General features: G+C 39.9%; 1 protein-coding gene across 1 annotated transcript in view; it reads right to left on the minus strand.

Moving 5' to 3' along the window:
- SLC9C1 (solute carrier family 9, subfamily C (Na+-transporting carboxylic acid decarboxylase), member 1) overlaps positions 1 to 23,470 on the minus strand; it is a 131,592-nt gene that overhangs the window by 87,102 nt on the left and 21,020 nt on the right. The window contains 3 exon segments of the mRNA XM_011932809.1: positions 15,786 to 15,960; positions 17,050 to 17,193; positions 19,085 to 19,181. Coding sequence (XP_011788199.1) covers positions 15,786 to 15,960; positions 17,050 to 17,193; positions 19,085 to 19,181 — 416 coding nt within the window.

The following is a 23,470-nucleotide window of genomic DNA, read 5'->3' on the forward strand; positions in this document are numbered from 1 at the left end:
AAGAAAGAAAAATAAAAAGGGCTTACAATCTGAAGGTTACATACAGAAGAATACAGACAGAGACTAGAGGCCGCATCGAGGTTCTTAACTAGGAAGCTGCTGGAATAGCTGCTTTCTGAGGTTTCGTCCCCATATTCCTCCAGTTTTTCTCCTGAAAAACTCTGGTCTTTTCCTCTCTTATTTTTAAATGGAAAACATCCTGTTAGATTGGGTTTGGAGGATAAATGCAAATAGGCAGAAGCTTATTTTATACAGAGTTCATTCTCAGAGAGGAAAAGGAGAATGATAAACATTGAATGAAGCTAATTTTAGAAAGTAAGCAAATCCTGTCAATGCATGCTTTAGAGGCCCAGGGAGCACACTGAATGAATCTTACATTCTGGCATTTGCAAAAGTGTCCTCAACTTCCTTTTTCGTTTATAAGCACAGCAACAGGCAACATCTGTTTTATATCTGGGGTGGGAAGCCCTCTTAGATTTGAGGCTTTCCAGCTGATACCATCAAAAAAACATCAAGGACTACTTACAGCGACTTGTGTTGAAACATAAAACTACTCTTTTATTTGATCTTTCAACCATAGTTAACAATGTGTTCCAAATGAAGCAGTGACACCCATTTCTCAATCCTATCACTTTTCTTGTCAGTCATGACATCTCTGGGCTTAGAAAGATGGTGATATAAAGACAACCCATAGGGGAATGTCCCTACCCAGCATATTAAGCTGCACAAGTGAGTAGTGAACTCAAGCTCAACTTATGAAAGTGGTGTCCATCCACCTACTAACTACACCGGGCTACATGTTTATTTAAAATGTCTTGTGGACAAGGTTGTGCTCAAATTTCTACTTTGTTAAGTGAATACCTAATTCTGTGATAGAAGCAGCTCTTAGAAGTCAGGTCACAAGCCCAAATATTAACCATATACATTTTATAATCTCAGAATTTTGTCAAGAATGAATATGTTAGCAAACATGGCCACATACTGCATACATCTCACTCTGGAAGAGAAAATGTAAAGTGGTACTCAGTTTACACTGAGTGTGTGTGTGTGTATTTCACACACTGAAATATACTGAAATATACTGCTGATATTAGATACTTAGTCATCTTAAATATGGACTAGACTTATTGAATCACTTCTAATAAATAGAATATGAAGAAGTACTGGGAAGTGACTTTCAAAATTAGGTTAAAGAAAGACCGTGGCTTCTGTCTTGAGGGTTTGCTCTCTCTAGCTCTCTTGCTTAGTCATTCCGAGAGAAGCCAGCTACAATATTGCTAGCTGACCCATGGAGAGGTCCAAATGACAAGGAGGCTTCTGGCCAAGAATCAACAAGAAACTAAAGCCCTTGGTTCACTGCCTGCAAACAACTGAATCTTGTCAACAAAACCACACAAGTCATCTTAGAAGCAGATTCTGTAGCCCCAGTTGATGGCTGCAGCCCCAATTTATGCTTAAATGCAAGTTTATGGGAGAAACAGAGAGGCACCCACTTAATTTACACCCAGATTCCTGACTCACAGAAACTGAGATAATAAATGTTTCTTGTTTCAAGCCACTGAATTTTGGGACAATTTTTTACATAGCCATAGAAAATGATAACTGATACATACGTATTTCATTATTTTGGTTACTATGTCATGTTTTTGATGCTATTATTATGTTCCTTATTTCATTTTTCTGTTTGTTTGTTGCTAGTATATAAAAATATAATTTAGTTTTGTATACTGAACATGAATTTCATGATTTTGCTAAATTCACTTATTAATTCTACTGGTTATTTAGTATCTACCAATTTGTGTGCCTTTTTTCTCCCTATTGCCTGAGGTAGGACATTGAGCATAATGTTCCATAAAAATGAAGAAAGCAGATATATTTGCCCTTATTTGAAACTTAAGGGAAAGTATTCAGTATTCTACCATTAAGTGTCACTTATCTTTAAGTTTTTAAGTTTTTCTTTTTAAATAAATCCCTTCTATCAGATTAAAGTAGTTTTCTTCAAACTCTATTTCGCAAAAAGTTTTCTATGTATAAAATCATATCTTCTGCACACAGAGATAGTTTTACTTAATCTCTTCTTATTTAGATGCCTTTTATTTCTTTCTCTTGCCTGATTGCTCTGGCTAGGACTCTCAGAACTGTGTTGAATAGGAATGGTGAAAATGGGCATCCTTGTTTTGTTCCAGCTCTCAAGGGGAATGCTTCCAGCTTTTGCTGATTTTGTATGATGTTGACTGTGGGCTTGTCACAGAGGGCTCTTCTTATTTTGAGGCATCTTCCTTCAATATCTAGTTTTTTAAGGGTTTTGAACATGAAAGAATGTTGGATTTTATCAAAGGCCTTTTCTGCACCTATTGAAGTAATCACATGGTTTTAGTTTTTAGTTCTGTTTATGTGATGAATCACATTTACTTATTTGTATGTATACCTGGCATCCAAATAATTTTTTTGAGGATTTCGCATCTGTATTCTTCAAGGATATTTGCCCGAAGTTTTTTTTCTGCTGTGTCTCTGCCAGGTTTTGGTATTAGGATGATGCTGGCCTCATAGTATAAATTAGAGAGGAGTCTATTCTCAATTTTTTGGAATAGTTTTAGTAGAAATGGTACCAGCTCTTTATCTATATAGTACAATTCAGCTATGAATTTGCTTGGGCTTTTTTGGTTGGTAGGTTATTAGCTGCAAAATCAAGTTTGGAACTCATTATTTGTCTGTTCAGGGTTTCAATTTATTCCTGGTTTAATCTCAGGAGTTTGTATGTTTCCAATAATTTGTCTATTTCTTGTAGGTTTTCCAGTTTGTGTGCAGAGGTGTTCACAACAGTTTCTGAGGGATTCTTGTGTTTCTGTGGGGTTGGTGGTAATGTCCTCTAAGTCATTTCTGATTGTGTTTATTTGGATAGTCTCTTTTATTCTTTATTAGTCTAGCTAGCAACCTATCAATCTTCTTTATTGTTTCAAATAAACAACTTCTGGCTTCACTGGTGTTTTCTATGGTTTTTCACAACTCACAAAAGAAGAAAGTAGACATACAGATGGCCAACACACATGTGAAACATGTGAAAATTGCTATCACCAGAGAAGTGCAAATCAAAACCACAATGAGATACCACCTCACGCCAGTCAGACTGGCTATTACTAAAAAGTAAAAAAATAACAAGTGCTGGCAAGTTTGCAGAGAAAAAGGAACACTTATATACTGCTGGTGGAAATGTAAATTAGGGCAGCCATAGTGGAAAGAAGTTTGGTGACTTCTCAAAGAACTGAGAACTACCATTTGACCCAGCAATCCCATTACTGGGTATATATCTAAGAGAATATAAATTGTTCTACCATAAAGACATGTGCATGTGTATGTTCATCACAGCACTATTCACAAGAGCACACACATGAAATCAAGAAAAATGCCCATCAATTGTAGACTGGATTTAAAAAATGCGGCACGTATACACCATGGAATACTCTGCAGTCATAAAAAGAACAAGACTGGGAAACTGACCAAGATGGCTGGCCAGAAGCAGCTAGTATGCACCTCTATCATGGAGAGAAATAGAAGGGGTGAGTAAATACAGCACTTTCAGCTGAAACATCCAGGTACACACATTGGGATTCGTCAAGCAAAAACTTGACCCACAGAAAACAAGGAAAATCAAGGCAGGATGACCACCCACCTAGGAGTGACACAGAGTCAGCGAAGCCTCCCTTACCCCAGGGAAGTGATGTGTGAGTGAGTGATTCCAGGCACCCATTCTTCTCCCATGGATCTTTGCAACCCTCAGGTCAGGAGATCCCCTGGTGAACCCACTCCATCAGGGCCTTCAATCTAACATGGAGTCTTAGCAGAGCAGCCATCCAGGCACAGGTGGAGCCCTAGGTGCTTCAGATACTTGGGGTTCCCAGCAAAAGTGGCTTCAACTTCAGCAAAGTCAGAGATTAGACTCCTGTACATACTCTAGGAAAGGAGGTGATCCAGGGCAGATGAGTAGCAATGGTCTACAGGCATCGCTGCCATGGCACCTCCTGGGATAAGACCCACTGCTTGAAACTTCAGTCATCCACCAGTAGCAGCATTACACCTCCCTGAGACCAAGTTCTGAGAGGGAGGTGCGAGCCGCCATCTTTGCTGTTTCACAGCCTTTGTCATTGTTGCCTTTAGTGCAGTTGCCCTATGGAAGAGTAGCCGGCTTGCTTTTCTATGCAGGTCCCTCTCCGGGTGGGTGAGTGAATGAGTGTCCTGCTTGTCCTCTCCGGGTGGGTGAGTGAATGAGTTATTCTGGGTATGCATGCTTCTCCCATGGAACTTTGCAACTCTTGGGTCAGCCCCCTGAATCATCTCCTTTCCTAGCGGTATAAACAGGGGTCTAACTCCCAACTTCGCTCAAATTGTTGCCATTTTTGCTGGGAAGCCCAGGTATCTGAAGTGCCCAGGGCTCCATATGTGCCTGAGTGGCTGCTCTGTGAATATTTCATGTAGCTCTGCATGTCAGACTGCAGCCTGGGCTCCCCAGTCACCCTAGCCAGTATTTTCTAGGTGGCAGTGATTCCTGGCCTCCATGGGATGGAGGTCCCTGTGGGAGGGATGGGCCACCATCTTTGCTGTTACACAGGCTTAGCCATTGTTGCCTTTGAGCTCCAGGGATTCTGAGGTGACTAGGGACTGGAAAAGTCCTCCCTGTTCTGGGGAGAACCGTGCAGCAGCTCTATGGATGAACAGCCAGACTGCATTTTCACATGGGTCCCAGGTCCTGGTTCTCTTCACTGGGCAGAATTTCCTGACCACAGTCTATGACCACCCCCACCAGTATTTTCTGGTCAGCAGCAATTTCCAGCCTCCCTGGGATGGGGCTACCTAGAGGGAGAGATAGGCCACCATCTTTGCTGCTTCTCAACCTAAGCCACTGTGGCCTTTAGGCTTTGGAGAGTCTTCAAACAGACCCCCAGAACAGCACAACTGCTCTATGAAAAAGCAGCCAGAATGCCTTTTTATGCAGGTTCCTGATTCTGATCCTTCTCACTGGGTGGGACACCCTGACTGGGGTCTCCAGCCACTACTGCTGGTGTTTTCTGGCCAGCAGCAATTTCAAAACTCTCTGGGACAGGGCTCTCAGAAGGTGGAGTGGACTGCCATCTTTGCTGTTTAGTAGGCTTAGCCATTGTTGCCTTCAGGCTTTAGAGAGTCAAGGGTGACCAGGGACTGGAATGAACTGCCAGCAAAGCACTGCTGCCCTTGGGAAAAGAGGCCAGACTGCTTTTTTAAGTGGGTCCATGATCCCATTCCTCCTCACTAGGTGGGATCCACCAACTAGAGACTCCAGCCACCTCCTGCTGGTGTGTTCAGGCTGGCAAAATGTCTGTACCTCCCTTGGCTGGAGCTCCAAAAGGGAGAGGGAGGGGCAGGCCACCATTTTTCTGTTTCATCACTAGTGATACCTTCAGGTCCTGGAAAATCTGAGCAGACTAGGGACTGGAGATGACTGCCAGTATACCACAGCATCCTTATGAAAAAGTAACTAGACTCTTATGTGGGCCCCTAAGCCCATATCTCCTCACTAAGCTTGGGCCCACAGCACAGACACCCTATTCTGGACAATTGCACTGAATGATTGCTCACCTGCATCTCTCTGGGGTGGAGCTCCCAGCAGACAGGCAAAAGACCTTCATCCACAACAACTGCTAATGTCCCTTCCACTGTTGCCTCCAAGTTGAGGAAGAAACATAAAACCTGAGATCACACAAGAGCTGTGGTAGGCAGCCTTGGAGTGCCAGTTTGTAATCTACAGCCAGCACTCAAGTAGGAGAGGAGCCCACATGTTCAGGTCATTGACAGAGAGCATAGCTGCAACTGTGAAGAAATATAGGGGAGCCATGTGACCGAGCAAGAGCCCACCAACTGACCACAATACCTAACCACCACCTACTGGTTCACAGTCCAAAGTTTCAACACCAAAAATACCTCACTAACATATACCCCCTGTGAAACCAAAGACAAGAAGTCATTTACAAATAAAGACTCTGCACAAAGCCTTGGCCCAGTGAAAACATTCAGAAAAGAAGTCTGCTGACTGCACTCAATCTGCACCACAGTTAAAGGGACACCCAAACACAGAGATGAGAAAGAATCAATGTAACAACTCTGTCCACTCAAATGGCTAGAGTGTCTTATGTCCTCCAAATGACCACTCTGGTTCTCCAACATGGATTCTTAACCAGGGTGAGTTGGCTGAGATAACAGAAATAGAATTCAGAATATGGATAGTAATGAATATCATCAAGATTCAGAAGAATGGCAAAACCAATCCAAGGAAGCTAAGAATCACAATAAATGATACACAGATCTAATCTGATAGAGCTAAAAAACACACTACAAAAATTCCACAAGGCGATCTCCAGTATTAGCAGCAGAATAAATCAGGATGAGGAACTTGGAACTTGAAGACTTGATCCATGAAATAAGACAGTCAGACAAAAATGAAAAAAAATGAAAAAGGTTAAACAAAACTTCTGAAAAATATGGGATTATGTAAAGAGGTAAAACTACAAAATATTGGCATCCCTGCAAGGAATGAGGAGAAAGCAAACAACTTAAAAGACATATTTCAGCAAATTGTTCACGAAACTTCTCCAAACTTGCTAGAGAGGCCAACAGTCAAATTCAGGAAATACAGAGAACCCTTGCAAGATTCTATGCAAGAAGATCATCCTCAAGACACACAATCATCAGATTTTGCAATGTCAAAATGAAGAAAAGAAAATTAAAGGCAACTAGAGAGAAAGGGCAGGTCACCTACAAAAGGAACCCCATCAGGCTAACAGTAGAAACCCTACAAGCAGAAGTGACTGGGGGCTTATATTCAACATCCTTAAACAAGAAATCTTCAACCAATAATTTCATATCCAGCCAAACTAAGCTTCCTAAGTGAACATCAAATACGATTTTTTTTTATTTCAGATAAGCAAATACTGAAGGAGTTGGTTACCAACAGATCTGCCTCAGAAGAGATCTGGAAAGAAGCACTAAATATAGAAAGGAAACATCACTGCCAGCCTACACAAAAACACAAATAAATACACAGACTAGTGACATAATAAAGCAACTATACAAACAAACTGACATAATAACCAGTTAACAACACAATAGCATGATCAAATCCACACATATCAATAATAACCTTGACTGTAAATGGGCTAAATATCCCATTTAAAAGATGGAGAGCAGCAAGCTGGATAAAGAACCAAGAGCCAATGGTGTGCTGTCTTTAAGAGACCCTTCTCATCTGCAGTGACACCCATAAGCTCAAAATAAAATATTTTCCAAGCAAATGGAAAACAAAAAAAAGCAGGAGTTAAACAATCCTATTTGCAGACAAAACAGACTTTAAAACAACAAAGTTTTTAAAAACACAAAGAAGGGCATTACACCAATGGTAAAGGGTTCAATTCAATAAGAAGACCTAACTATACTAAATATTAATGCACCAAACAGAGGAGCACTGAGATTCATAAAGCAAGTTCTTAGAGACCTACAAAGAGACTTATACTCCCACATAATAATAGTGGGAGACTTCCACACTCCACGGACAGTAGTAAACATATCGTTAAGGCAGAAAATGAACAAAGATATTCAGGATCTGAACTCAGCATTGGACCAAATGGATCTTATGGACCTCTATAGAACTCTCCATCAAAAAACAGCAGAGTATACATTCTTCTCATCACCACATGGTAAATAGTCTAAAATCAACCACATAATCAAACATAAAACAATCCTCAGCAAATGCAACAGAACAAAATCATACCATAAACACTTCTAGATCACAGCACAATAAAAACAGAAATTAAGGCTAAAAAATTACTCAGAACCACCCAATTATATGGAAATTAAACAACCTGCTTCTTAATGAGTTTTTGGGTAAATAAAACTCATAATAAATAATAAAATAAAGGCAGAAATCAAGAAGTTCTTCAAAACTAATAGGAACAAAAAGACAACATACCAGAATGTCTGGGACACAGCTAAGGCAATGTCAAGAGAGAAATTTATATCACTAAATGCCTGCATCAAAAAGAAAGATCTCAAGTTAACAACCTAAAATCACAACCAAAAGAACTAGAGAAGCAAGAGTAAACTAACCCCAAAGCTAGCAGAAGATAAGAAATAAGCAAAATCAGAGCTGAACTGAGAAGATCAAAACACACAAAAAAAATTGTTCAAAAGATCAATGAATCCAGTGGTTCTTTTTATTTTTGAAAAAATTACTAAGACAGATAAGCTGATAGCTAGACTAATAAGGAAGAAAAGAGAACATTCAAACAAGCACAATTAGAAATGACAAAGGGTACGCTACCACTGACCCCACAAAAATACAAATAACCATCACAGACTACTATGAACACCCCTATGCACACAAACTGGAAAACCTAGAAGAGATGGATAAGTTCCTAGACACATATATCTTTCCAAGCCTCAACCAAGAAGAAAGCGTTTCCCTGAACAGGCCAGTAATGAGTTCCCAAATTGAATCAGTAACAAATAGACCAACCAAAAAAAGCCATGGACCAGACAAATTTACAGCCTAACTCTACCAGATACACAAAGAAGAGTTGGTACCATTTCTTCTTAAACTATTCCAAAACACCAAGGAGGAAAAACTCCTCCCCAAATCATTCTATGAGGCTAGCATCATCCTAATACCAAAACCTGGCAGAGAAACAAAAAAAAGAAAACTTAAGACCAATAGTCTTGATGAACATTGATGCAAAAATCCTCAACAAAATACTAGTAAACCGAAATCCAGCAGCACATGAAAAAGCTAATCCACCACAATCAAGTAGTCTTGATTGGGATGCAAGGTTGGTTCAATATATGCAAATAAATAAATGTGATTGATCAGAACAGAAGTTAAGACAAATTATATGAAGATCTCCATAGATGCAGAAAAGACTTCAATAAAATTCAACAATTCTTCCTGTTAAAAACTCTCAATATACTAGGTATCAAAGGACCATACCTCAAAATAATAAGAGCCCTTTATGACAAACCCACAGCCAGTATCATACTGAGTAGGCGAAGGCTGGATGCATTCTTTTTGAATACTGGCACAAGACAAGGATGCCCTCTCTCACCAGTCCTACTCATTATAGTATTGGAAGTCCTAGCCAGATCAATCAGGCAAGAGAAAGAAATAAAGTGCATCCAAATAGGAAAAGAAGAAGTCAAATTATCCTTATTGGCAGAAAACATGATTCTGTATCTAGAAAACCTCATAGTTGGCCCAAAGGCTCCATCAACTGGTAAACAGCTTCAGCAAAGTTTCAGGATATAAAATCATCATACAAAATTCATCAGCATTCTTATGCACCACCAACAATCAAGCCAAGAGCCAAATCAGGAATGCAGTCCCATTCATAATTGCCCAAATAATACCTAAGAATATAGCTAACCAGTGTGGTAAAAAATCTCTACAATGAGAATTACAAAATACTGCCCAGTGAAATCAGAGATGACACAAACAAATGGAAAATAATCCATGTTCATGGATAGGAAGAATCAATATAATTAAAATGGCCATACTGCCTCAAAGAATTTACAAATTCAATGCTATTCCTATCAAACTAACAATGACATTCACAGAACTAGAAAAATCTATTTTAAAATTCATATGGAACCAAAAAGAGCTCAAATAGCCAAGGTACACTAAGCAGAAAGAACAAAGTTGGAGGCATCACATTACCCGACTTCAAAATGTCCAACAGGGCTACAGTAATCAAAACTGCATGGGTGCTGGTACAAAAACAGACATGTATACCAACAGAGTAGAAGAGAGGGTCCAGAAATAAGGCTGCACACCTACAACTATCTTATCTTTGACAAGGCTGTCAAAAAGAAGCAATAGGGAAAGGACTCCCTATTCAATAAATGGTTTTGGAATAACTAGCTAGCCATATACAGAAGGTTGAAACTGGACCCCTTCCTTACACTACTTAAAAAAATTCAACTCAAGATAGATTAAAAACTTAAATGTAAGACTCAAAACTATAAAAACTCTGGAAGACAACCTAGGCAATACCATGCTGGACATACTGACAAAGATTTCATGACAAAGATGCCAAAAGCAATCACAACAAGAGCAAAACTTAATAAATTGATCTCACTAAACGTAAGAGCTTCTGCACAGCAAAAGAAACTATCAACAGAGTAAATATAAAACCTACAGAATGGGAGAAAATATTTGCCAACTATGCAACTGACAAAAGTCTAATATGCAGCATTTATAAAGAACTTAAACAAATCTACAAGAAAACAAACAACCTCATTAAAAGTGGGTAAAGGACATGAGCAGACACTTTTCAAAAGAAGACATACATGAAGCTAACAAGCATATTTTAAAAAACTCAGTATCATTGATCATTAGAGCCAAGCAAATCAAAACCGTAATGAGATACCATCTCACACCAGTCAGAATAGCTCTTATTAAAAAGTGAAGAAATAACAAATGCTGGCAAGATTGCAGAGAAAACTGAACACTTATACAGTTAGTGGGAGTGTAAGTTAGTACAATCGTTGCGGAAAGTAGTGTGGCAATTCTTCAAAGAGCTAAAATCAGAATTACCATTTGACCCAGCAATCCCATTCCTGTGTACATACCCAAAGGAATATAAATTGTTCTACCATAAAGACACATGCATGCCTATGCTCATTGGAGCACTGTTCACAAATAGCAAAGATATGGAATTAACCTAAATGCCCACCATGGCAGATTGGATAAAGAAAATGTACATATACACCACAGAATATGTATTAGCCCATTCTCACACTGCTATCAAGAACTACCTGAGATTGGGTGTTTTTGTTTGTTTGTTTGGGTTTTTTGTTTTGTTTTGTTTTTGTTTTTGAGATGGAGTCTCACTCTGTCGCCCAGACTGGAATGCAACAGTGCAATCTCGGCTCACTGCAACCTCCGCCTTCAGGGTTCAAGAGATTCTCATGTATCAGCCTCCTGTGTATCTGGGATTACAGGTGCGCACCACCACACAAGCTAATTTTTGTATTTTTGGTAGAGACAGGGTTTCACCATGTTGGCCGGGCTGGTCTCAAACTCCTAACCTCAAATGATCCACCCACTTCAGCCTCCTGAAGTGCTGAGATTACAGTCATGAGCCACCACACCCGGCCAGACTGGGTAATTTATAAAGAAGAAAGGTTTAATTGGTTCATGGTTCTGCAGGGTATACAGGAAGCATGGCTGGGGAGGACTCAGGAAACTTACAATCATGGCAGAAGGCAAAGGGGAAAAGCAGGCAAAATCTTCACATGGCAGAGCAGGAGAGAGAGAGAGTGAAAGAGGAAGTGCTACACAGTTTTAAACAACCAGATCTAATGAGAACTCGCTCACTACCATGAGAACAGTTAAGGGGGAAATCCTTCCCCATGATCCAGTCACCAGGTTCCTCCCCTAACATTGGGAATTACAATTCAACATGAGATTTGGATGGGGACACAGAGCCAAACCATATCAGAATATTATGCAGCCACATAAAAGAATGAGATCATGTCCTTTGCAGGAGCATGAACAGAGCTGGAGGCCATTATCTTTAGTAAACTAACGCAGGAACAGAAAACCAAATACTGGGTGTTCTTACTTATAAGTGGGAGCTAAATGATGAGAATATATGGACACAAAGAAGGGAACAACAGATAGTGGAGACTACTTGAAGGTGGAGGATGGAAGAAGGGAGAGGATCGGAAAAATAACTATTGGGTACTAGGCTTAGTACCTGGGTGATGAAATATTCTGTACAACAAACCCCTGTGACGTGAGTTTACCTATGTAGCAAATCTACATATGTTCCCTTGAACCTAAAATAAAAGGTTTTCTAAAAACACAAAAACAAACAAACAAAACAACAACAACAAAAACGAAAACACAAAAGTAAAAAACAAAAACCAAGACCATGTCCTTGTGTCCTCTGCAGCAACATGGATGGAGGTGGAGGTCATTATCCTAAGTGAACTAACACAAGAACAGAAAGCCAAATACCATATATCACACTTATAAGTGGGAGCTAAACATTGAGTACATATGGACACAAGGAAGAAAACAACAGACACTGGGCTTACTTGAGAGTGGAGGTTGGCAGGAGGGTGAGAATGGAAAAAATATCTATCAGGTACTATGTTTATTTCCTGGGTGAAATAATCTGTACACCAAACTTCCATGACACGCAATTTACCCACATAACAAACCAGAACATGTACCCCTGAACCTAAAATAAAAGTTTTAAAAAAAGACAAAGTAGACACTTTCACATTGTTCCAAATCTTAAAGGGAAAAGTCTTTCACTATTAATTATGTTGTTACCTATAGACTTTTTACAGATGTTCTCTATCAACATTAGAAAATTCCCTTCTATTCTTATGTTTTGAAGTTTTTATCATGAATGAATTTTACATTTTGTAAAATGCTTTTTCTGCATCAATTGATATAATTTCCGTAAATATCAATTGGATCCTATTGGTCGATGATGATTTCAATTCTTTCATATCTTTGCTGATTTTCTGTCTAGTTGTTCTATAATTTGTTGAGTTATATAGAGAAGTATTAAAATGTCCAATTATAATTTATCTATTTCTCCCTTTAGGTTTATCAGTTTTTGCTTCATATACTTCCTCACTCTTATAGAACATATTAACTTAAAACTTATTTTTTTTTCTTCTGCACAGTCCAATCTGCCATTAAGCTGATAACAAAAATTTTTAGTTTGGATATTTCCTATTTCTAGAATTTTTCTTTAGATTTTTTTATAGTTTCAATTTCTTCACTGAAATACCCCATATCTTCATTTCTTATATCCATTTTTTCTTTAGATACTTGAGTATATTTTTAAAAGTTTTGCTAGTTCCAACATCTGTGTCATCTTTGGGTGGCTGTTTCTATTGAACAATTTTTTCTCTTAGTAATAGACCACATTTTCCTGCTTCTTCACATGCACAGTAATATTTGATTTTAGGCTATGTATTATGGATGTTACATTGTTGAGAGTCTTGATTACACTGTCTTCCTGTAAAGAGTTTCGTTTTGTGTCAGGCAGTTAATTTACTGGCAGATTACATTATCTTTCTAAGGTATGATTCTAGTCTTTCTTCAAATAGGTCTAAAATACACATTTCTTCAGGGCATAATTCTTTTTTCTTTTTTTTCTTTCTTTATTTTTTTTTTTGAGATGGAGTCTCGCTCTGTCGTCCAGGCTGCAGTGCAGTGGCGCAATCTCTGCTCACTGCAAGCTCTGACTCCTGGGTTCACGCCATTCTCCTGCCTCAGCCTCCCGAGTGGCTGAGACTACAGGCACCCGCCACCATGCCCTGCTATTTTTTTGTATTTTTAGTAGAGAAGGGGTTTCACCATATTGGCCAGGATGGTCTCGATCTCTTGACCTCATGATCCACCCGCCTCGGCCTCCCAAAGTGCTGGGATTACAGGCGTGAGCCACCACGCCTGGCCTAGGGCATACTTCTTATTTCTAAGACATGGTCTTTCTGGATTCACAACTTAACCTGTGTGGTTTTCAGTGAGGTATACACTATGGCTAGTCAGAACTCCAGTATCTGCCAGAGCTGTGTGGCCTTTACAATATCCATTCAGCCAAAAGCTCCCAAGCAGCTCTGTTCTGCTGCTCCTCCTCCAAAATCTCTGCTTATTATGATTAGTATTGAAGTAATGATCCAAGGAAATTTAAATTTCTGGTGCTCCTTTTTCTATACAATTCTTCCCTCCATGATACCCTGCCTCCCCAAATTCTAGCTACTTAGGTAGCCCTAACCTCTCATACACATGTTTTCCACTCAGTAAGTTTACTGCACCCTGTTTGGCCCTCACGTCTCTGTGCCACATTTTTGAAGAAAGATCAGAGTGAATGTGAATTCTCCTTATGTGTTCTGTTTCTTGAAGGATCTAACCAGGCAATGTCCCTTATCCAATACCCCAAATCAGTTGCTTCATATATTTTAAACATTTTTGTAATTGTTTACTATGGAAAGTAAGTCTGATATCCACTATTCATCACAGTAAAGACTAGAGTTTTACAGACATTGATATTTTTTCTAAAAGTTCCTAAATCAATCTAAAGCGCATTGCATTCTAGGTAAAAGACCACTCAATTAGATAAATAGTTTAAAATTAATAAGAGCTAACACATAAAACAGTCATATAATACAATATACCAGGCTTATTTAATCTTCACTGCAATTTTGTGAGGTAATTACCAATACTGTACAATCACACAGATGGGAGGCTGGGGCACTGTGACTTTCCCAATATAACATAACTTATGAGTAGTAGAGACAGAATTAAAAAGGCAATAAGTCTTTGATGTTAGTATCTTTAACCCTTTACTGTAATGTCTCTGGGTAAGTATTAAGTTAACGGTAGGGTTCCGCTAGATTAAATTGAGAAAAGGAGTGCTACTTTCTTCTCAAGGAGTTACTTCTAGTGAGAATATTTTACTAAATGATTTTATTTACTAAAATTTTATTTTAAAACACTACTGCAGAGTATATCATCACTATAATTTCATCATCAGAGCTTGTATTTATTGTACAATTGCTATATGCTAAACAATGTGCCAAGCGTTTTATGTACATTTTTTGTTTCTCATAATAATGCTTTGTGACGGTAGTGTGCTAGGCTGGCTCTTACTAGCTCATGAGAGCTAATCATTCAATTTCAGGAAGTTTGTGAGCTGACTGATGTTCTGTTGGTGGAAGTGATTACACAACAGAAATGGACAAATACTGCAAATTAGGGCTTCCTCTCACCTCAACACTTAAGTTACTTGTTAAATATTTACCAGCAAACCATTGATACTATTAAGTCTGTTTTGGAGTAAGGAAACTGATACTTGAGGTGAGGTGGGAATTAAAAACTTGCTGATGTCCACGCAGCAAATAGCAGCTAAGCTAAAAATTTCAGAACCTAGATCTGTGCACAAGGGTAGCCATCACACTGATCAGGTGTATGGTGATGATACTGATCTTGATTATTTGGGTGTGTAGAAATAGATAGAAGGGAGAGGTCATACAATATTGGATAATTTTGATTTTAAAGGCAGTTTAAAGATTAGATTTTTAAATATTTGGACTGAATATTATTTAAGTCGACACATAATGATTATCTTGCCACTTCTCTTTATACACTTGGAATTTTTGTTTAAAAAAATCCAGATGATAAAAGCATCAGATGCTCTGTGATATCTGCATAGAAATTTTCTTATAGAGATCCTTGTAATTATCTTGCCCAGACACATGGTAGAAGAAGAATTATGCCCAGTATTTTCTGCTAGGCAGAGCTTGAGGGTACTGTTTAGAGTGCTTTACCTGACAATTAAAATGTTTTGGCTCATAGCATTACTAAATGAGGCCTCAGAAAGTTACAGAAGGCAACAGGGCCAATCATAAGAAAGTTTCCACTTCTCTTGAGTGCAATAAATAATTAAAACATTATTGAGTGCACATTTTGTATCAGATACTATTTTAAATGATTGATAAGTTTGAATTACTTTGATCTTTGTAATAAACCTATTTTTAGGGTATGAAGAAACTTAGGAATTCCTAAACTAGAATGGGGTGAAGGAAAGTTGCCAGTTGTTCCTCCTCTCCCCAATCTTGCCATCATAGCTAAATCACTCCTACATCCCAAGTGAAGTTGAGCTACCTCACTACAAAAAATATATTTTATATACACAGCAATAGTTGTATACCATATTCAAATAAGAAAATACAGCTTTCTTTACTTGAGATTTTTCTTTGTCAGATCCAAAATAAAGATCAGAGTAGGCAAACAGAAGGGCCATGTTTATATTAGGCATCCCTTTCGTTTCACTCCAGACCATTGTGAATACCCAGCGCCAGCTGAACTCATGACCAACTCGAGACAAAACAGGGCTCATTAACAGAAGGGTCAGAAGTCTAAAAGACAAAGCAATTTTTAGAAAGTTATTCTTTCATAGGAGTTTCTTTCCATTTCTTTCTACTCTAATCTATTCCCTGTAGAATTCGTAACTCTCAAACAAATGAGACATCTTTCACACACTGTTGACATGACACTAAAGAAAGGCAGCAGGTAGAGACATGCCAAGAGAATGGTATTCTTTGTTTCTTTCTATTAGGTGAGTAGCATAGTAACTTTACATCATCCTTGAGTGATGCTCCTTCAGGAGGAAAAAAAAAAGTTCAAGATGTGTTGTGTGTAAATTCTGAATCCCCACCCCAAATAAAAACAAATCTAATGAATAAGAAGGGAAAAATGCTCTCTGTTTCTTTTTGTTTATAGATTTTAACCTTGCTGAATTGGTCCACTATTTGCCAGATTTTTTTTTCCCTCGGTCATATATCATACCTATGTTTTACACTAATTTGATCTGATAATTTGGGAAATAATTTTGTTTTAGTTGGCACTAGCTGCCTTGACTTCAACAATTCAACTAGATGGAAGCAGAATGTTAACCATTTGAGTGATGGAGATTAAAGAACTATGAGACTCTAGTTATGATGGTTTTTCCCACTCTATGCTATCTCCTTTTCAGCTACATGAACAGACTTTTTTCTACTTCTTAACAGTGGAAAAAGAAACTACAAAAATTATTTGAGAAAAAAAGACGTTTACAAAGAGGGCTTCCCTATGATTTTTAAAAAGCAATTTCTAACTGTAGTTTTTAATTAATAGAAAATTGTTTGCTATATAATATTGAGCAAAAACAAGATTTTTATTTATAAGAGGTATTTAATTTCATGAAATGTCATTACAAAAACATTGGACAAAATATGTTAAATGTTAATTGTGTTTGTTTCTAATTAAAAATAAACAGAGTTTGCATTGCTTTGAAATTTAGTTAAAAGCCAAAAAAAAAAAATGACTAAGCATTTATTTGCTGATGATCCTTGGAAAGTTTGAGTCAATTTTTCAATCTAAGGTACAAAATCTTTGTGTTATTTAAAAGATGATCTTTAAACTTACTCAATTATCTATAAATAGAAAAATTTTAATGATATTCTTACCTTAAAACAATCAGTGTGAAGTAGATATTTAATGAATAGTATATATCAACAAATTTTATATACAAATATGTATGTGCAGGAATTAGAAGTCCAAAGAAAGTAAACACCATGAGAAAAGCAACATGAGATAGAAAATTCCAGAATCTGCATTATTCAGAAAAAATTAAAAATATTTATAATTGATTAATTTGACATCTTGATTACAGGGTTTATCTATGTGAATCATTGTGCTAATAATTATCAAAAAATGAATAAAACATTTACAAACAACTTTGACTTTTAGCTGAAAATGATGAAAAGTTATTAAATTATTTTACACAAAAGAAATGACCTGGATAAAGAGGAATTGAAAATATGGGATAGGTGAGGGTCAGTAAAAGATGACAGAATCAATGGATTTGAGTCTCAGTATGGTTGCAGAATTGTTAGAATTTAGGTACTAGAGGGCATACAGTGAAAAGCTGGGAGATGGTACACCTTCTCTGTTTAAGAGTTAACATGGACCTGTTACAGGTTGTTTTGAGATGTTGGTAGAATTTAACACTATTATCTTAGATTTCCACTATCTTCAAGAGTAGAAGTTGGTACGTGCCATATTTTAGACAGTAAGATTCTTGCAACTGTGTTTATGAAGTAGTTATTTGTACAACTGTGGGAGTGGGTGGTTAAAGAGGAGTGGTGGACATACTTATACAAGGAGAGAAGATACAGGAATTGGAAGATGAGGGAGTAAAGGATTAACTGTATGAATATTGACATCACTAAGAATGGTGATAGAGTAATATTGGAGACTCACAGTGAGACAGAAACTAAAATCTTCACAAAATGGAGAATGTGAGTTAGAAGTCTATAGATAATCACAACCAAGAGGCAGGTGGTATATTCTGATGGCACGGGCTTCTAAATTGGATTCTTTTAAGGAAGTGGGAGATAGAATGATTTAGAAATCAATATGAGGTACAGAGAGATCACCTATTTCAATTGTAGGCTCAATAGTACTAGGAACGCAGGCAAGAAAGACATCACAACTTACAAGGAATGAAGAATAAATATAAGTAATATAGTTGAAGATCCAGCTTACAGTTGGAGAAAGAAGGAGAGGAAAACCTTCAGAATAATTCCCCATATATATAGCTAACACTTGTGTAGCATTTTAAATTCTTCCCTCAACTGTGGTCCATTTAATTTTGCCTAAGTGTAAGTACAATTCACTTCCATTGTAGTTGGCATGGAATTTTATTGAAGTGCTCCAGAATCCTATAAGACCCTATATCTTTTAAACTTCTTACATCAGAATTAATTCTGTCTTCTATAACGTTGTCCCAAAACTCTAAAAATCATGGTTTACTTTCAGGGTCTTTGTTAACACATACGTTGTCATTATGTTGTTCAGGTCAAGTTTCCACTCTACGTATCGAAGCATTACAGAAAGTGCTCTTCCTTTTGGCTGATAACTACTCACCCCTCAGCTGAGTGCCCTTGAGCAAGGCACAATTTGCACTTTTCCAACCTTAGTCTTGCTTACATTTAGTTTGGTCATACTTTCTTTTATAACACTACTAATCCTCTTCAAATGCCCCAGCTTCCTCTTCTGATTTGCTTTACACAGCACCTCATTGTCCTTAAAATACTGATCTTTAGATTATATTTTTGCATTACGTTCAACTTAAACTCAATTTTAAAATATTGCGTTAAAATATTAAAATATTACTTCTCGATTACTGCACTTTTGGAACCCTCCTACTAGTGGGTACAAGATTTTACATGGGAAATTACTGAGGAGATAATCAGAGACTTGAGGAATTAGTGGGGAAAGAGAACCAACTTGGACTCAAGGTAAGGTTACGAATTTGCTTTAAATTGGAGGATTCAAAGACACTGGCAAGAAAAAATAAAATCTAGGAAAGGTTTTTAGTTAGGTAGCTTTCAAGTCTTTGCAAATCTTACTTTGGCCATGTAGATGTAGATACTGTTACTATTATAATATTATACATTCCAGTGTATGAAATAAAGTGAAAATATGCTAGCCACTTACTCAAGAAGTGCTTCAACTCCTGCTTTAAAACTTGTAGAATTTAAAAGAAGTCCCACAATGGCCAGAGTAAATATTCCTGACATTCCAATTAACTCACCTATTTTTAAAAAGAAATAAATATAAAGTATTAATTTAACATCAGCAGCAGCACAAATTTTACCCGAGTTAAAAGTATCAGATGTTGTGACAGTACTGTGACTTTTATAGAGAGGCAACTTCACTTGATTTCAGCTGAAAAATATTGCAAATTATTACCACCACCCCATGTCCTTTTTCTTCCTCCAACTTATATCCAATTGTATTGTAAAGCCTACTGTGGACATCTTTGCACGGCTTCACATACCCCATTGAGGCTAGAGCACACTTTAGAGGTCTGGTTGTTTCAGATGGGTTCTGGAGGGTTGAAATGAAAATCAGCTGATGATTTCTTTGTGAACTTGCCCACAACTTATACCTCCTTCTTAGCAGACATAGTTCTAGTTAATAAGTAAACACTGAAATATTTGTTTTTAACACTAAAGAATATTGTGGATATTCTACTTTTATCATATATTAAATTGCCATTCATACTTCGACTAGTTTTGTGCCCTTTGTGTTTCTTTGACTTACTTTGTGTTCCTGTGTTACAACGGTTGTATTTTAATTACTGTAGACCTATTAAATGTTTTAATACCTATCTGGTAGAGAAAGTTCACCACTTAAAAAATTGTTTTGCCTATTCTCACACATTAATTTTTCTAGATGAATTTTGAAATTGTCATGAAATTTTGGATAGGCACAGTGACTCATACTTATAATTCCAGCACTTTGGGAGGCTGATGTGGGATGATTGCTTGAACCCAGGGGTTTGAGACTGGCCTAGGCAACATAATGTGACCCTGTCGCTACAAAAAAATTTTAAAAATTGGCTTGGCTTCGTGGCACATGCCTGTAGTACCAGCTACTTAGGAGGCTGAGGTGGGAGGATTTCTTAAACCCAGGAGGTTGAGGCTGCAGTGAGCCATGATCATGCCACTGTACTCCAGAGCCTGGGCAACAGAGCAAGACTCTTGTTTCTAAGAGAGAGAGAGGGCCGGGCGCAGTGGCTCACACCTGTAATCCCACCACTTTGGGAGGCCGAGGCAGGTGGATCACGAGGTCAGGAGATCGAGACCATCCTGGCTAACATGGTGAAATCCCATCTCTACTAAAAATACAAAAAATGAGCCAGGCGTGGTGGCAGGCGCCTGTAGTCCCAGCTACTTGGGAGGCTGAGGCAGGAGAATGGCATGAACCCAGAGGCGGAGCTTGCAGTGAGCCGAAAGTGTGCCACTGCACTCCAGCCTGACAGAGCGAGACTCCGTCTCAAAAAAAAGAGTCACAGCGGGCCGGGCACGGTAGCTCACGCCTGTAATTCCAGCTCTCTGAGAGGCTAAGGTGGACAGATCACTTGAGGACAGGAGTTTAGGACTAGCCTGGCCAACATGGTGAAACCCCACCTCTACAAAAATAAATATTAAAAATTAGTTGGGTGTGGTGGCGGGCACCTGTAATCCCAGCTACTGGGGAGGCTAGGCAGGAGAATCACTTGAACCTGGGAGGCAGAGATTGCAGTGAGTCACACCACTGTACTCCAGCCTGGGAGACAGAGCAAGACTCCATCTGAAAAAAAAAAAAAAGAAAGAAAAAAGATTCATGACTGAGCCAAGCCCAGAGCTGACCAGGGAGCTGACTCAAGCATGCACCCATTGGTCAGTGACGGTAGGAATGCCTCATCGATTTGGGAGAGGGCCCATGTGGGTGACGGCTTAGAGAGAGCCGCCCCGCCGTTTCCCAGGCACATACTGTGAGCCCAGCAAGGCCATGGATGTTACATGGGCGGGTGGGGGGCGGGAAGCAAATGAGGCCTCCCCACCCGTACCTGGAACTGGCAGCACCTGTGCCTGGGGACTGCTCCATGCCAGATGGTAGAGTCATTGGTGTTTGTGCTCACTGCCTCCACCCCCAGCAACCCACTCTACCTCTTTTCCTTCTGGCTTTGCCCCCTCATCCCTTGCCCAGTTCTCTTGGAAGAAGGAATGAGACTGGATAAATTCGATTCAGGACAGCGCTGAGCTTACCTGGAGGAACAGCTGCTAATGGTAGCATTTCAGGCATTGTCGGGGGGGATCATTTGGGGAAAGGGTATTTTGGGGGAGAGACACAGCTCTCTCTACACCCTTTAGGCAACACCCTAAGGGTGTGGTGGGGGGAGGCCCTGGGAGTGGAGGATCTGGGGGAGAAGCTGCTTTAGAGAGCTTCCAAGGCTTCTCGTCCAGGGAAGAGAACCCCGGCTTCCCAGCGTGCAGCTGTTCTGTGCTCCTGGCAGGGCTGTGCCAGTGTTGCTGGCACCACCTTCCACCCTCCCGGCCTACCTGCCCCGGCCTGTCTTGGGAGCAAATGGGGAAATGGCCTCTGGTCTTTGCTCCCCCGGCTTCTGATGGGTTGCTGTGCTACAGCCTCTGGAACCCGGGAGGCCACCCGGTACCCCTTTCTGCCTCCGGGTGGGACAGAGCTTTCTTCAGGTCCCAGTGCTGCCCTTCCCTACCCCAACCTACTTTTTTTTTTTTTTTAGTGTTCTTTCGTTATTCTTTAGAGACAGGCTGTCACTGTATCACCCAGATTGGAGTGCAGTGGTGCGATCATAGCTCACTGTAGCCTCGAACTACTGGGCTCAAGCAATCCTCGTGCCTCAGCCTCCCAGGTAGTTGGGACTGCACGTGTGCACACCACCATGCCCTGCTAATTTAATAATTTTTTGTAGAGATGGGGTCTCACTATACTGCCCACTCTGGTCCTGAACTCCTGGGCTCAAGCGAGCCTCTTGACTTAGCCTCCCAAAGCACTGGGGTTATAGCCATGAGCCACTGCACCCGGGCCTTTTCCCTTTAAATGGATCCCCACTTCTCCCTGCCTGCAGAGCCAGCAGCCCAGCAGGCCTCTAGCCCCTCTTCACTGTTCCTTCTTCCACTCAAGTGCTCCAGTCCCTTCTCCCCATGGCAGCCAGGGAGCTCCTTACAATATGTAAATCTGACCATACCTCCAGCTGCTTAACCTCTGCCCTAGAACTCCCTTTGCTCTTAGGCCCTGGGAGCTGGCGCCCTGCACAACATCAACATATGCCTGTCACTGTCTTGTTTCCACACTGTGCCAGGCCGCACGGCCCTTCCCTGTGCCATTCCTCTTGCCCAGAATGCCCCTCCCACCCCTTTTCACTGCTTCTCTTCCGCTTCCAGGTTTACCTCCTGTTCCGCAGGGAAGCCCTCCCCAAGCTCTCTGCTGGGGCAGATCCACCTATTCTATGGACTCCCCTTCTCCTTGGTAGCTCTTATCTTGGCAGCTATGTGACTCTGGGGTAGCCATATGTGGCTGCATGGCTGCGTTCCCCCAGAGACATGTGCTGAATGAATGAATGAATGAATGAGGGTAAGCCACAGGGGACTGCTAAGATTCTTCCCTTCCCTCAACATCTCAAGAGAGCATACACTGCCCTGTGCTTCACACCCCAGGACCAGCAGAGCCCGGAGGTGGGGATGGATGAGGCAGGGGTTCCAGCTAGTGGAAAGGAATGAGAGGCCTGAGCAGGCTGCCCCCTGCCCTGTCCCCATCCAGTCACCTCCTGTATGCAGGACGGTGAGCAGAGAGTTGGCTGAGTCTGCAGCTGGCAGCAATACGGAGTGATAATGAGATAAACGAGGGCCCTGACCCAGCTACACGGGCTTCTGCAGGAGGGGTCCTCTAAACCTGCAGGAGGGATCAGTTGGAGAAGAGAGGTTAAAGAGAGTGCAGCTGACAGAAAGAGAGAGGGATGTGTGTATCCACGACCTGAAAAGGCATGACGGTGAGCAAGCAAAGCAAGTTGATGAACAATGCAAAGACGATGCTTGTATATATACATTTTTAGAAGCATACACAGAGCAATTCCATATACTTTTCGTGAATGCAGATGTGTCTATGTATTGGAAGGCTTAGGGGACCAGGTGCAGTGGCTCACACTTGTCCCAGAGTTTTGGGAGGCCAAGGCAGGAGGATGGGTTGAGGCCAGGAGTTCAAGACCAGCCTGGGCAACATAGTGAGACCCTATTTCTAAAAAAAAAAAAAAAAAAAAAAAAAAATTAGCTGGGCATGGTAGAGCATGCCTCTAGTCTTAGCTGCTCAGGAGGCTGACGGGGGAGGCCCTGAGTCCAGGGATTCAAGGCTGCAGTGAGCTGTGATTGTGCCACTCTACTCCAGCCTGGGCAACAGAGCAAGACACTGTCTCTAAATAAGTTAATAAAATAAAACAGACTTAGGAAGAATCAGTAAATCTAAAATTCTGCTACTCCTAAGGAGGGGGCTGAAAGGATAATGAATAATAACATTTTACTT

Source organism: Colobus angolensis, unplaced genomic scaffold (assembly GCF_000951035.1).
Source record: "Colobus angolensis palliatus isolate OR3802 unplaced genomic scaffold, Cang.pa_1.0 Scaffold98, whole genome shotgun sequence".
Lineage (NCBI taxonomy): Eukaryota > Metazoa > Chordata > Mammalia > Primates > Cercopithecidae > Colobus > Colobus angolensis.